Source organism: Aquarana catesbeiana, linkage group LG08 (assembly GCF_042186555.1).
Source record: "Aquarana catesbeiana isolate 2022-GZ linkage group LG08, ASM4218655v1, whole genome shotgun sequence".
NCBI lineage: Eukaryota > Metazoa > Chordata > Amphibia > Anura > Ranidae > Aquarana > Aquarana catesbeiana.
Genome location: NC_133331.1, coordinates 224,547,137 through 224,561,450, shown reverse-complemented (window position 1 = coordinate 224,561,450; position 14,314 = coordinate 224,547,137). Strand labels below are relative to the sequence as shown.

Genomic DNA, 14,314 nt, shown 5'->3' with positions numbered 1-14,314 from the left:
TTCTGAAAGGAGTTTACCCTGTATATAGTAATCTTTGTCTTTGGTACAATTTTGCCGAATTCTATAGAATTGACTTCCAGGTATATTTTTAATCCACCTTGGGTGGTAACAGCGCTGATAGTGGATATAAGAGTTTCCAGCGGTTGGTTTGACAAAATTTGTGGCGTGTATTTGGGATTCACTATGGAAAAGTTCTAAGTCTAGGAACGCTAATTTGTTGGGGTCTTTGACATGAGTGAAGGATAGCCCTAGGGAATTATGGTTACAATGCTCAACAAAAGACTCCACACTCTCTTTTGGACCATCCCAGATCATTATATCATCAATGTAGCGTCCATAATAGATAATTTGGGCAGCAAAGGGGTTGATGTGTGAGATATACTGTAGTTCCCAATAGCCCATAGTCAAATTAGCGTAATTTGGGGCAAAATTGGTGCCCATGGCGGTACCCTGGGATTGTAAATAAAAAGTATGATCGAACTCAAAATAACTGTGTTCTAAACAGAATTGTGTGGCCTCCAAGATGTACTGTGCCTTTCTGGGGTTGATGAGAGGGTCTTCGGAAAGACAACTGCTCTGAGGAATGGAGGTATATAGGGATGTGACTTCCAAGGACACCCACTGATAAGTTGGTTCCCAGGTGTAAAAGGACAAAAATTCTAATAAATGAGTACTATCTCTGATGTACAATGGTAGGTTTGGAGCAAGAGGTTGGAAGAAACGGTTTATATGTAAATTGAAGAACCGCTGGTAATGCTTTCCATAGCAGCTACTATGATATTTTCTTCTAGGGCTTTGTTGGCTAATCTTGTTGCTTCCAGGGTGAATTCAGGTAATGGATCATGAGTAAGTTTGCAGTAGGTATTAGTATCGGATAGCAATCTAAGGGATTCTGTCATGTAAAACGATTCTGGACTACGATACCACCACCCTTATAATGATGTTATAGTTGTTGGTTAAATCATCAAGTGTCTTTTGTTCTGCTTTGGAGAGGTTGGACTTCTTCTTGGGAACGGATTTACACATGTGGATTAAATCAGTATACATGACTTGGTAAAATGTTTGTAAGGGCCTTTTTTATGTACTGGATTGAAGATGGACTTGGGTTTAAATTTTGCATGTTGAATTGGAGGGGATGTTAAGCAATGTTGAGTATACAGTTCCATATCTGCAAAGGGATTTTCTGTATCAAATTCATCTAGGTCCAAGGTGGTGGAGGTATCCATATCTGCATGAAAGGTGTCGGGGTTGGTAGTTATATTGGCTTCTTCCAAGGGTAGTGGCTTAAGAGAGGATTGGATGTTATAGAACCTTTTGACTGTCAAGTCTCAAATTAATTTATTGAGATCTTTGAATAACATGAAAGGGTTTGGGTGAACAGTTGGTGCAAACGTTAGACCTTTACTCAAAAGTGAGGTCTCCTCCATTGATAGAATATGGGTGGATAAGTTGAAGATCTTTATATTTTCCGTATTTTTTCCTTTTGAGTTTTCCTCTACCCCCCCTTCCTCCTCTCCTGCGTACTTTCTTATGGTAGTATTGAGTGGAGGGAGGGGTGTCCCTAAAAAATCATCCTGGGTGGTTGCTGTGAAGCTGTTCTGTGGAATAGTGGACTGTATATTTGGTTTGGCCCTTATAAGGGGGTATTTGAATAAGATGTTGTAGTATTTACTTTGGCCGCTGGATTTTATATTGCGGGTGGGTATGGTAAGGGGTCGGAATCCGCATGGGTGTTACGTGATGATGTGGGTATTGTCTTGGGCTTATTGATGGGCTGAAGGGTTTTGGGGTATTTTTTAATTATTTTTGTTTGTCACTCCGCTGTGGTTTGGGAGTGGGATGAGCAGTGGTAGTAAATGTACGGTTGTTCTGGGTGTGCTGGATGGGTGCTGTTGGGTTAAGGCCTTCTAGGAGTGGCCCCAAAAGTGGAGGAGCAACGTGATTTTTTCCAGCAAAAAACCTTATTGTTGGTGTAGTCACTAATGTCCCCAATGTAGTTGCAATAAGTTCATTTTCTTGCCTGATGGTATTCCTTTTGAGAGTCCTAAGCCAGGAGTAGGGGAGTTGTATAATACATTGTGAAATATCACTGCAGAGATCCGTGATTTCAACCACTAAGGTTTCATATTTCCTTTTCCTTTGTGCAATAATTTTTTTTATCCATTTTTCTGTGCAAAATTCAGATACAAAGGTCCATTCCTTGGATAGGTCTGGGTCCAAAAAAGAACATTGTTTAAGAACTCTTAGGCCTCTGGGTGTAATTTTATGTGAGAGATATTGTTCCAAAAAAAATCCATCCCACCAATGCTGATTGGCGGAGGAGATTAAATCTTCTAATTTTAGAAACTTTTTACAGAGGGCTTTGTCCTTGTGACCTGGATAAGGAGAAGTTGGGCAGAAGAAGTTTGTGGGGAACAGGGAATAAAATTCATCAAGGGTATTACATTTAACTTTTTCAATTTTAATAATGAGTTCCATTGTAGAAATAAAAAAAAAAACACAACATATACTACTGAATATATATTTAAAAAGCAAAAATATGACATCCAAAAAGGTGCAGCTCGGAAGAAGGGCACAACAGTACAGTATGTTAAAAGAAGGGGTTTGGGCGCTCCAGATATTGTGATGCCTAAAAAGAATGGTGCAATAAGTAGTATATGTTTTGTTTTGTTTTTTTATTATTTCTACAAACTTCTTCTGCCCAACTTCCCCTTATCCAAGTCACAAGGGCAAATCCCTCTAAAAAGTTTCTAAAATTAGAAGATTTAATCTCCTCCGCCAATCAGCATTGGTGGGATGGATTTTTTTTTGGAACAATATCCCTCACATAAAATTACACCCAGAGGCCTAAGAGTTCTTAAACAATATTCTTTTTTGGACCCAGACCTATCCAAGGAATGGACCTTTGTATCTGAATTCTGCACAGAAAAATGGATAAAAACCATTATTGCACAAAGGAAAAGGAAATATGAAGCCTTAGTGGTTGAAATCAGGGAACTCTGCAGTGATATTTCACAATGTATTACACAACTCCCCTACTCCTGGCTTAAGACTCTCAAAAGGAAATGGAAAAAAAAAAAAAAAAAAAAAAAATCACATGTTGCTGCTCCACTTTTGGGGTCTGCACCAAAGCCACTCCTAGAAGGCCTATCCCCGACAGTACCCATCCAGCACACCCAGAACAACCGTACATTTACTACCACTGCTCATCCCCCTCCACTCACTCCCAAACCACAGCGAGTGACAAACAAAAATAATAAAAAAAATATCCAAAACCCCTCAGCCCATCAATAAGCCCAAGACAATACCCACATCATCACCTAATACCTATGCGGATTCCAACCCCTTACCATACCCACCCACAATATCAAATCCAGCGGCCGAAGTAAACACTACATCATCTTGTTCAAATACCCCCCCTTATTATAAGGGCCAAACCAAATATACAGTCCAACCAGGCCACATCCCTGGCTATTCCACAGAACAGCTTCACAGCAACCATAAACCCAGCAACCACCCAGGATGCTTTTTTAGGGACACCCCCTCCCACTCAATACTACCAAAAGAAAGTACACAGGAGAGGAGGAAAGGGGGGGCAGAGGAAAACTCAAAAGGAAAAATACAGAAAGTATAAAGATCTTCAACTTATGCACCCATATACTGTCAATGGAGGAGACCTCACTTTTGAGTAAAGGTCTAATGTTAGCACCAACTGTTCAAACAAACCCTTTCATGTTATTCAAAGATCTCAATGAATTCATTCGAGACTTGACAGTCAAAAGGTTCTATAACATCCAATCCTCTCTTAAGCCACAACCCTTGGAAGAAGCCAATATAACTACTAACCCCGACACCTTTCGTGCAGATATGGATACCTCCACCACCATGGACCTAGATGAATTTGATACAGAAAATCCCTTTTCAGATATGAAACTGTATACTCAACATTGCTTAACATCCCCTCCAATTTAACATACAAAATTTAAACCCAAGTCCATCTTCAATCCAGTACATAAAAAAGGCCCTTACTTACAAACATTTTACCAAGTCATGTATACGGATTAAATCCAGGTGTGTAAAAGTCCAACCTCTCCAAAGCAGAACAAAAGGCACTTGATGATTTAACCAACAACCATAACATCGTTATAAAGGCAGCGGATAAGGGGGGTGGTATCTTAGTCCAGAATCATTCAGACTACATGGCAGAATCCCTTAGATTGCTATCCGATACTAATACCTACTGCAAACTGGGCGGCACAGTGGTGTAGTGGGTAGCACTCTCGCCTAGCAGTAAGAAGGGTCGCTGGTTCGAATCCCAACCACGACACTACCTGCCTGGAGTTTGCATGTTCTCCCTGTGCCTGTGTGGGTTTCCTCCGGGTACTCCGGTTTCCTCCCACACTCCAAAGACATGCTGGTAGGTTAATTGGATCCTGTCTAAATTGTCCCTAGTATATGAATGTGAGTTAGGGACCTTAGATTGTAAGCTCCTTGAGGGTAGGGACTGATATGAATGTACAATGTATATGTAAAGCGCTGCGTAAATTGACGGCGCTATGTAAGTACCATAAATAAATAAAAATTTAAAAAAACTTACTCATGATCCATTACCTGAATTCACCCTGGAAGCAACAAGAGCCAACAAAGCCCTAGAAGAAAATATCATCTCAAAACCAGAACTGTCATTTCTTGTTAAGGGTTTCAGAAAAAAACCCTACTTTTACCATCTGTCAAAAATCCACAAGGACCAGCTTAATCCACCAGGCCGTCCCATAGTAGCTGCCATGGAAAGCTTTACCAGCGTTTTTTCCATGTACATAGAGCGTTTCCTCCAACCTCTTGCTCAAAACCTACCATTGTACATCAGAGATAGTACTCATTTATTAGAATTGTTGTCCTTTTACACCTGGGAAACAACTTATCAGTGGGTGTCCTTGGATGTCACATCCCTATATACCTCCATTCCTCATGCCATAGGCCTCAGAGCAGTGGAACATTTTCTTTCCGAAAACCCTCTCATCAACCCCAGACAGGCACAGTACATCTTGGAGGCCACACAATTCTGTTTAGAACATAACTGTTTTGAGTTTGATCAAACCTTTTATTTACAATCCCATGGTACTGCCATGGGCGCCAAGTTTGCCCCAAGCTACACTAATTTGACTATGGGCTATTGGGAACTACAGTATATCTCACACAACAACCCCTTTGCTGCCCAAATTATCTATTATGGACGCTACATTGATGATATTGTAATGATCTGGGATGGTCCAAAAGAGAGTGTGGAGTCTTGTTGAGCATTGTAACCATAATTCCCTAGGGCTATCCTTCACTCATGTCAAAGACCCCAACAAATTAGCCTTCCTAGACTTAGAACTTTTCCATAGTGAATCCCAAATAAACGCCACAAATTTTGTCAAACCAACCCCTGGAAACTCTTATATCCACTATCAGAGCTGTCACCACCCAAGGTGGATTAAAAATATACCTAGAAGTCGTCAATTCTATAGAATTCGGCAAAACTGTACCAAAGACAAAGACTACTATATACAGGATAAACTTCTTTTAGAAAAATTCCAGGACAAGGGATACCCACCAAATCTGGTTTAAGAAGCCTTTCTCCAACAAGCAAAAAACCCCCACCAAAGGCAAAAACTATAGATGACCTACAACCAACACGATTCACAACCCAATTCCATGACTGTCATAAAAAAAAATGGAGAATATCATAGCCAAATGTAGGTGCATCCTGCTCAGAGACCCTTTTTGGGTTCTTCCCTCACCCAACAACGCAAGGTTTCTTACCGTAAAGCAAAAAATAGAGAGTAAAATAGCACCTAGCAAAATTAAAAATGTCCCATTCACTCCGGTTTCACGTCAAACGGTCAGAACGTTTTAAACGCTTATGTCAGCAGGAAACCTACTGGATATATTCTTTGAATACTCTCTCGCTGAGGGGACAATGAAGAAACAGAGACACACTTTTTATTGTAGTTCGATCCCTACTGCTTTTTTGCCATTGTGCCCTACAGTTAAATAATTCTTACCGGGGTCAATCTTCAGTTTTCCCTGGGACAATGTGTTACTTGGGCGAAGGAATTCACTATTTACTATTAGTGCATCTCTATGCATTTTTAATGCTTTTTTTCATGCATCTTTTTATCACCACATTTTTTTTATTTATTGCTATATTTTATATTAAATTTTTTTTTTTAATTAAATAATTGGCTTTTAAACTTTATCCACATCTTTTATTTCTATTTTTGCACAAATGTGGGTCCGCTGGCTGTTATGGTTCCACAGCCACGGACCCCCCGCCCACATCTTTTCAGCCAGATGTCCTGCACTTTCATTTAAGCTGCTCTCCTCCGGAGAGCTAACAGGCCAGTAGAAGGAGCTGTGAGCCCTGAGCGCGTAGCCTGCACATTCCACTATCTGTGTTTGGATGCTTTCTGTGCACCGCTGACATCCGCTTCCGCGTTCCAGGGTGGTTAGCGTGGAGCTTCCACAAAATGGACACCGCTGAACAGCTTTACCAACCAGGACCAAACATCTCCTGAGCTGAAGGATCGCTACCGAAGCCTGTACCCCAGCACCAGCACATTCCAGGATATCTCAACCCCTGTTGGACACCGCCACCCTATTTTGAACCTGCGAACCAGTAAGTGTATGTACTGCACTACACAAACATTATATGACAGTGCCATTAGAGTTGGTGCTTCCAAAAAACCCCCATCCGTCTATTGCAAAACGTAGGAACCTCTGATGAGGCTGGAAGATAGGTACATGTAGGTATGCGTCCTTTATAGCGATGGAGGCTAAAAAGTCTCCCCTCTGAAGTGAGGTTACTACTGAGCAGACAGACTCCATCCGAAAGGACTGTATCAAAAGATACTCGTTCAGGGATCTTAGGTCCAAAATGGGCCTTGTGTCCCCGTTTGGTTTTTGAACCGTAAATAGGTTTGAGTAAAACCCTGTGCTCCTTTCGGATACCGGAACCTCAACAATAACTCCTTGATGCAATAGATGATGTAGTGCCTGAAGCAAGAAAGTTTTTTTTTGGAGGATCCGAGGGAACGCTGGATCTTAGAAACCTCTGAGGGGGCACCCCTCGTAACTCCAGCTTGTAACCGCAAGATATAATTGAGGTGACCCATTCGTCCTGAATTGCTGTTTTCCAAATGTCCGTAAAGTGCAGCAGCCTTCCCCCCACCCCATAGAGTGGGGGCGTCCCCTTAAAAGGAGGGCTTGGTGCTGGGTTTAGAAGAATTTTGGACCCAGGGCCTTTTCTGGCCATGGCCTTGGGGCTTGCCCTAGTGCCCTGTTGGCGGCGGAACCGCCCTGAGACATTTGAGGAAGCAGTCCCTGGGTTTTTAAACGAGGGATGTTTGGTGCTTTTCTTCACAAGAAGTAGAGAACTCTTCCCTCCGGAAATCTTTTGGATATATTTGTCCAAGTGATCACCAAACGTTCCCCATGAAAACGGGAAACCAACCAATAACTTTTTACAAGGAAGCTCGGCTGATCAGTTCTTAAGCCATAAAAAAGTCTGCGCATATGTACAAACAAGAGAGCCAGACGAGAAACTTGCTGTATTGGATCCTTTAAAGCATCAACAACAAAACACAGCACTCGAGGAATATCTGTCTTTCAGGCAGATCATCTTCCTGGTTAGGCCTATCAGGCCGTTTGACCTGATCCTTTATGGATTGGCAAATATCAATTGCTGCAACAGCTGGCTGAATCAAAAACCTCTGCGACCGAGAAGCAGACATCGAGTGGATATCTTCTTGTCCAGATTGCTCGGAACTCATCTGCCGGGCACCCCACTGAATCCTGAGCTTTAAGCTCTTCCCCTTTATCGACCCATTCCTTCTCCAAAACGAGGAGACTCCGGGGAGGGGGATCTGTCACGCTTCCTGCCACCCTGCGGGATGGAGGCAATCATGCCAGAAATACTGTGCTCTAACCTGGCTAGGGCTGAGGACAGTTCATCTTTAGTGATAAAGGGTAAAGCAGCAGCGTTGACTGTAGGCACAATACCAGATAGGCGCAACAGCTCAGACTGCCCAGGAGCCTCTGGTCTTACAGGGGATACAACACTAGGGATACGACTAGGTTCATCAGGAACTACTGATGACATAGGTGTGTCCTTCCCTGTGGTGTTCGTCCCACTCCCCTTTTTGGAAGACATTCAATGCCTGCAAACAAAAAGTACTTCGGTATAATTAACCACTTCAAGCCCACGGACGTCATATGACCTCCTGGGCTTTGAGCAGGTATATCTGAATGATGCCTGTAGTTACAGATATTGCCAGTTTCAGCCGGCGAATCTCTACACCATAGGAACGATCATAGCGGCCGTTCCGCTGCTTGATCGTTCCTATGGGAGGCGAGAGGGGACGTCCCCCCACCCTCCCGCCGCCCTCCGGTGCTTGCTCCGACTCACCGTTACGATCGGTGAGGCGGAGAGTGGATCTGCCGGCGCCGGATGTAGATCATAGAGATTTCCGGCGGACCAGATGGTCCCCGGAGTCTCTATGATCGTCGGAGGCCGGGCGCGATGTTATGACGCCACGCCCGGCCTCTCCATTCAAAAAAAGGGCGCCGCTTCGGCTGGGAAGCGGCGATCGTTTTATTTATTTTTTTTTATTTCAGGCTTCCCAGCCTAGTGGTGAGATATAGGGTCTTATTGACCCCATATCTCACTATTAAGACCACCTGACATGTCATATTGCTATTACAAGGGATGTTTACATTCCTTGTAATAGGAATAAAAGTGATCAATTTTATTTTTTTTTTTTCAAAAAAGAGTCAAAATAAAAAAAATAAAATATAATTAACAATAAAAAAAAAAAAATTTTTTTTTTACAGCGCCGCTGTCCCTGTGTGCTCACACGCAGAAGCGAACGCATACGTCCCGCCCACATATGAAAACGGTGTTCAAACCATACATGTGAGGTATCGCCGTGAACGTTGGAGCGAGAGCAATAATTTTGGCCCTAGACCTCCTCTGTAACTCAAAACATGTAACCAGTAAAAAAATTTCAAGCGTCGCCTATGGGGATTTTTAAGTACCGAACATTGGTGCCATTCCACGAGCGTGCAATTTTGAAGCGTGACATGTTAGGTATCTATTTACTCGGCGTAACTTCATCTTTCACAAAATGCAAAAACATTGGGCTAACTTTACTGTTTTTTTTTTTTTTTTTTTAACACAAAACAGTTTTGTTCCCCAAAAAAAACGCGTTCGAAAAATTCCTGCGCAAATACTCTGCGAGATAAAAAGTTGCAACAACCGCCATTGTATTCTCTAGGGTCTTTGCTAAAAAAACATATATAATGTTTGGGGGTTCTATGTAATTTTTTGGCAAAAAAATGATTTTTACATGTAGGAGCAAAGTGTCCGAATTGGCCTGGTATTGAAGCGGTTAAAATACCTCATAAGGGAGACCCTTTAATAGGGCTCACCAAGCCCCAATGCAACAATCCTGCTAAGCATCTTTAGCCTTCTAAGCAACACCTGGTGTTCTGACCCGGGTAAGCAAAAAAGCACCACTGCAAGTGTTTGTTCAGAGCCTGCTCTGTGTCCCACATGCTTGGCCCGCACAGCTTAAATAAGCTGGGTGTGCACCAAAACGTCCTATGCATTTGTGTGCGCACACATGTGTGTGGTCCCGGCGAATGGGCGTGACTGTATACACGTACGACGCAAATTTTCGTGTGCCCAGATAAAGGCTACGGCTCATGTGTGGGCGAAGCCGCGTGCGCCATGACCGCCAAACTGACGAGCCCAGCGGCGCTCTTGCAAACGCACATGCGCCTGGGCGAACCAAGATGAAATGGCGCACCGTGGTGCACCATGATACAGGTAAAAAACAGCCAGACACAAGCAAAAAGGGTACACTTTGCAAACACCCACAGCTAGTCCAGAACTCCCCCGTATGGTCACTGCACACAGGTGTCCAGCCTTTAGCTAGCTTGACTGATTACAATCACTGAGACACCCCACAATATTAAAATAAAGGGGTTTCACTTACCTGTCCAGGCGCAGGGCCACTTAGAAACTAAGGGCCCAATCTTCGCCCTTCACGTCGGGTTCCTGTCACTAGGACCTTCAAGGACTGGGTACCCTTTCATGTTTAGGGTCCACTCCCTTGGACCTGTACAGCACCCTGCAGGAAATGCCTTAGCGTTGTAGTGTCCAGGATTTCCACTCTGCAGGGTCCACCGCCCGGAGGCCACGTTACAGGCAAAACCTTGCAGGATCTTGAGTCTTCTTTGCGAGGCTCGGGTATCATTTATCTAAGCATAAAAACCTGTGTCAAATGGATCCAATCAGTCAATCCCATGATTCATTTTTGGAACCGTTTGTGGGACTAGAGACCTGTAGCTCAGAGAGCTCAAACAAACTGTGCCATCAACCTTGCAGACACTGTTAAAAAAACTGAAGCGCTTCCTGTATGGGAGGAGTTATATAGGGAATCACTTCCTGTCTGAAGACCTTTGGCCTACCAGTGTCCATTCACCTGATGAAGTATAACTCAGCAGGTAATGATTAGCCTGACTCTGTGTTACATGATGTATGAAAAAGAAATTTTCACTGAACAAGTAAACATTGTAGATCAGTATTTCATCTTAGCACAAATCATTAGTCAGCAGACCACGTTTACCACCCAGCACATTTGTACACTACAGTCCCTCAATGTCAATACTGTACTCTATGTGGAAAACACAAAGTTTTCTGGATACTTACGAATTGATAGGGTCATATTTCACCATTCCATACATGGGTGTAGCTTCAGCTCGCTTGATAACTTTCTGTGTGTCATACAATAAAAACAAGCCAAAGAGAACAAGGCCTCCATAAACAGCTACAGAGTACAGTCCAGCACCAAATAGAGATGTTGGTGGAAGGAATGCACTTCCTAGCATAAAAACAAAGGAGAAGACAAAATCAAGATGTGGTTTATTACAAAAGGAAGTTGAAAGCTTTTGGTACGAGCATATAAGTGTTAGGGGAAAACAAATTCCACTAACTTGATAACGCCCTGGGGGTGGGCGAAACACATTGACGCATTTCCGGCAGCACTGACGTCATTTCCTGCTCCATGGAACGCACTTTCTGGTCTCTGGAACGCACGCCGTGAGCGGCGTCCGGATACATCTACAATCCCTTTACATGCCTGTTTTTATCAGCTATTTTGTAAGTACCCATTTGTATGTGGAATTCCTTTTAAACGGTACTTTCACTATTAGTTCCAATTTTTTTCTTTTTTGGTGCCTGACGATTCTGCTGAGAAATTCTAATAGGAATCCTTTGATCTGATGTGTACATCACTACCCCTGAACTTCCCTGGATAGCATCTTTTAAGCCTGTAGTGACCCCCAGACTGCAAAGCAGGGGCTCATCGTCATTTGGTGAGTGAGGACATATATGGGGGTGTTGATTTGCACCTGAAAAGTTCTGGAGCGTCTGTGGTTTACTGCACCTGAAAAGTTTTTCCATTGTGGATTAGAACATTAGGAATATTTTATTTGGACTTCACTTTATATGGATTTTGCTTTGTCTATTCACATCTGCACATATTTTTATTTGTGAGCGCCACATTTTCATATTTTATTATGTGTCAGTATTACATTGTATATCTCTGTATGTTGAGGTCATTCAGGTGCTTATCTAATAGTTTCTTGAAGCTATCGATGCTCCCCGCTGAGACCACTGCCTGTGGAAGGGAATTCCACATCTTTGTCGCTCTTGCAGTAAAGAGCCCTCTACGCAGTTTAAGGTTAAACCTCTTTTCTTCTAATTTTAATGAGTGGCCATGAGTCTTGTTAAACTCTCTTCTGCGAAAAAGTTTTATTCCTATTGTGGGGTCACCGGTACGGTATTTGTATATTGAAATCATATCCCCTTCTCAAGCGTCTCTTCTCCAGAGAGAATAAGTTTAATGCTCGCAACCTTTCCTCATAACTAAAAGTGAGTAGCACTTTGTGTGTGGCAGCTGCTTTTAGTTCTCTTTTTCACCATTCAGCGTGCCTTTATATTTTAGGATATATTGATGACCATAGCGTTCCGCTATCCGTGCCAGATATTTCATAACAAAAACACAGGATTATAGGTATTGCATGCAGAAGGCAATTAGCTGATGAACCTATAACATACCATTACTCTTTATATTACTGAACATATTCCTATTGTAAAATAAGAATGCATCAAAATGTAGATATATGCTGTACGTACCAATAGACGATGCCAAAACAAAACCCAAACCGATGCCAAGCGGACCACCCATGTTTAGGAATTTTTCACTTGGTGCACACATGGCTACTGTTGACAATCCACCTACAATACCAGCTGTATACCACGCAGCTCTGATAAGTAGAGGGCCACCAAGTAATGTTAATGGTGCGACCACAGCTCCCATTACACCTGCAGAAAGACACACAATATTGCAATATTTAAAAAAGAGTGTTGTGGCAACAGGTCTAAAAATGCTCCTAATCTGAAAGCTCTACCAAGACCTCAAATCTTTTCTTTGACAAACTTAATTAAATTTACTTTATTTTGCACAGAAAACAAAAAAAAACTAATTCCCTTGGCCAGGGAAAAACATTTTTGTTAATCGGTATGTACTGTACATATTCAACAAAGCTTTGATTTCATCATATTACAACATACCTGCATGTAACATCCAGGCTAAATGCTTGGCACCAGGACTTTGGTCATAAGATATTGATCTAACAAGCATACCAGCTCCAATCATCGCTGCAAATGTTGCCCCAATGGCCTGGAAGGCAAGAACACGCAAACAAATTCAGTTATCCAAGAACAAAGTAATAAAGCAATCAAAGACATTTCCTGAAATGTTTGTGCCTGGTGGAGAGTGACCAAGTGAACAACTAAAAGTACATTAAACACCAGAATGATTTTTGGACAATTGCATTTGCAAGTTTGCAAAAAAAAAACTAGTTAAAAGGGCTACACATTATTTAAGTAATGGTCTCCAGTAATATGAAATGCAAAGTAATTTTTGTATCTTTTTCTATGCACTTACCAGCCAGGATCCTCTCATCATGAGGTTCATCAAAGCTGGGGTCCTACTAACAGCAACAGCAGACAAAGCTGTAAGACCGATGCTGCCAGCAAAGTACATGTAAGTAGACCGGATCCTATCTTTTACATACTGAGGCCAAATTCTGAAAAACACATAGGAGTACAGAAACAATGAGCTTATGCTTTGTCAATCGGGTTGTTACTCACATACAAAAATGTAGTTGTGCGTTTATGTTTTTAGGGGTTTTTAGTTAAGGCTGTGGTGCAGCAGTTATTTGCATATCTTGTCCCCTTCTTTCATGAGGCCTGGGATGGCGTTTGATTTAGATGCTGTATAGAGGTCACAGGATTCATATAGTGGGGAGGGATTGAAAGATTTCTGTGGTTTGGACTTTTATTCAACCAAGGGGTCCATATTATAAGGTGAGCTGATCACCATAGGGAAGCCTTTTGGCAGAGGATTACTATCCGAATGTGATTGCTTCAACTCCTTTCTGGATTTGTCTGTGTGATTTAAAACACTGATTGGATCAAGTTTATCAGTGGACACTATGGTTGTTTCATGTCTTCAATGAAGCAATTTACTGCAATTCTGGTGGACTATATGAATATAATTTTTTTTTTGTTTGATGTATTCACTGTGAGCACTTTACGATTATTAACTTACAGTATAAATATACACTGCTCAAAAAAATTAAAGGAACACTTTGAAAAGACATCAGATCTCAACAGGGAAAAATATCATGCTGGATATCTATACTGATATGGACTGGGTAATGTGTTAGGAATGAAAGGATGCCACATCACTTGATGGAAATGAAAATGATCAACCTACAGAAGGCTGAATTTAAAGACACCCCGAAAAGAAAAGTGAAAAAGATATCCAGCAGGCTAGTCCATTTTGCTGAAATTTAACTGCAGCAACTCAAAAATGGTACTCAGTAGTTTGGCCCCCACCTGCTTGTATGCATGCCTGACAACGTCAGGGCATGCTCCTAACGAGACGACGGAATGACAATGTCCCAGAGGTGTTCTATTGGATTTAGGTCAGTATCAATAGTATAGTATCAATAGTAATAGTATCAATTCCTTCATCCTCCAGGAACTGGCTGCATACTCTCGCAACATGATGCCAGCATTGTCGTGCACCAGGAGGAACCCAGGGCCCACTGCACCAGCGTAGAGTCTGATAATGTGTCCAAAGATTTCATCCATATACCTAATGGCAGTCAGGGTGCCATTGTCTAGCCTGTAGAG

At 42.2% G+C, this 14,314-nt stretch overlaps 1 protein-coding gene across 3 annotated transcripts in view; it reads right to left on the bottom strand.

Moving 5' to 3' along the window:
* Positions 1-14,314, bottom strand: part of GHITM (growth hormone inducible transmembrane protein) — a 107,213-nt gene that overhangs the window by 20,025 nt on the left and 72,874 nt on the right. For all 3 annotated transcript variants that reach the window (XM_073596891.1, XM_073596890.1, XM_073596892.1), the window contains exons 5-8: positions 13,059-13,200; positions 12,683-12,791; positions 12,245-12,433; positions 10,757-10,928 (exon numbers count right to left, since the gene is read on the bottom strand). In XM_073596891.1, the coding sequence (XP_073452992.1) occupies positions 10,757-10,928; positions 12,245-12,433; positions 12,683-12,791; positions 13,059-13,200 (612 nt within the window). The remainder of the gene's footprint in view (positions 1-10,756; positions 10,929-12,244; positions 12,434-12,682; positions 12,792-13,058; positions 13,201-14,314) is intronic.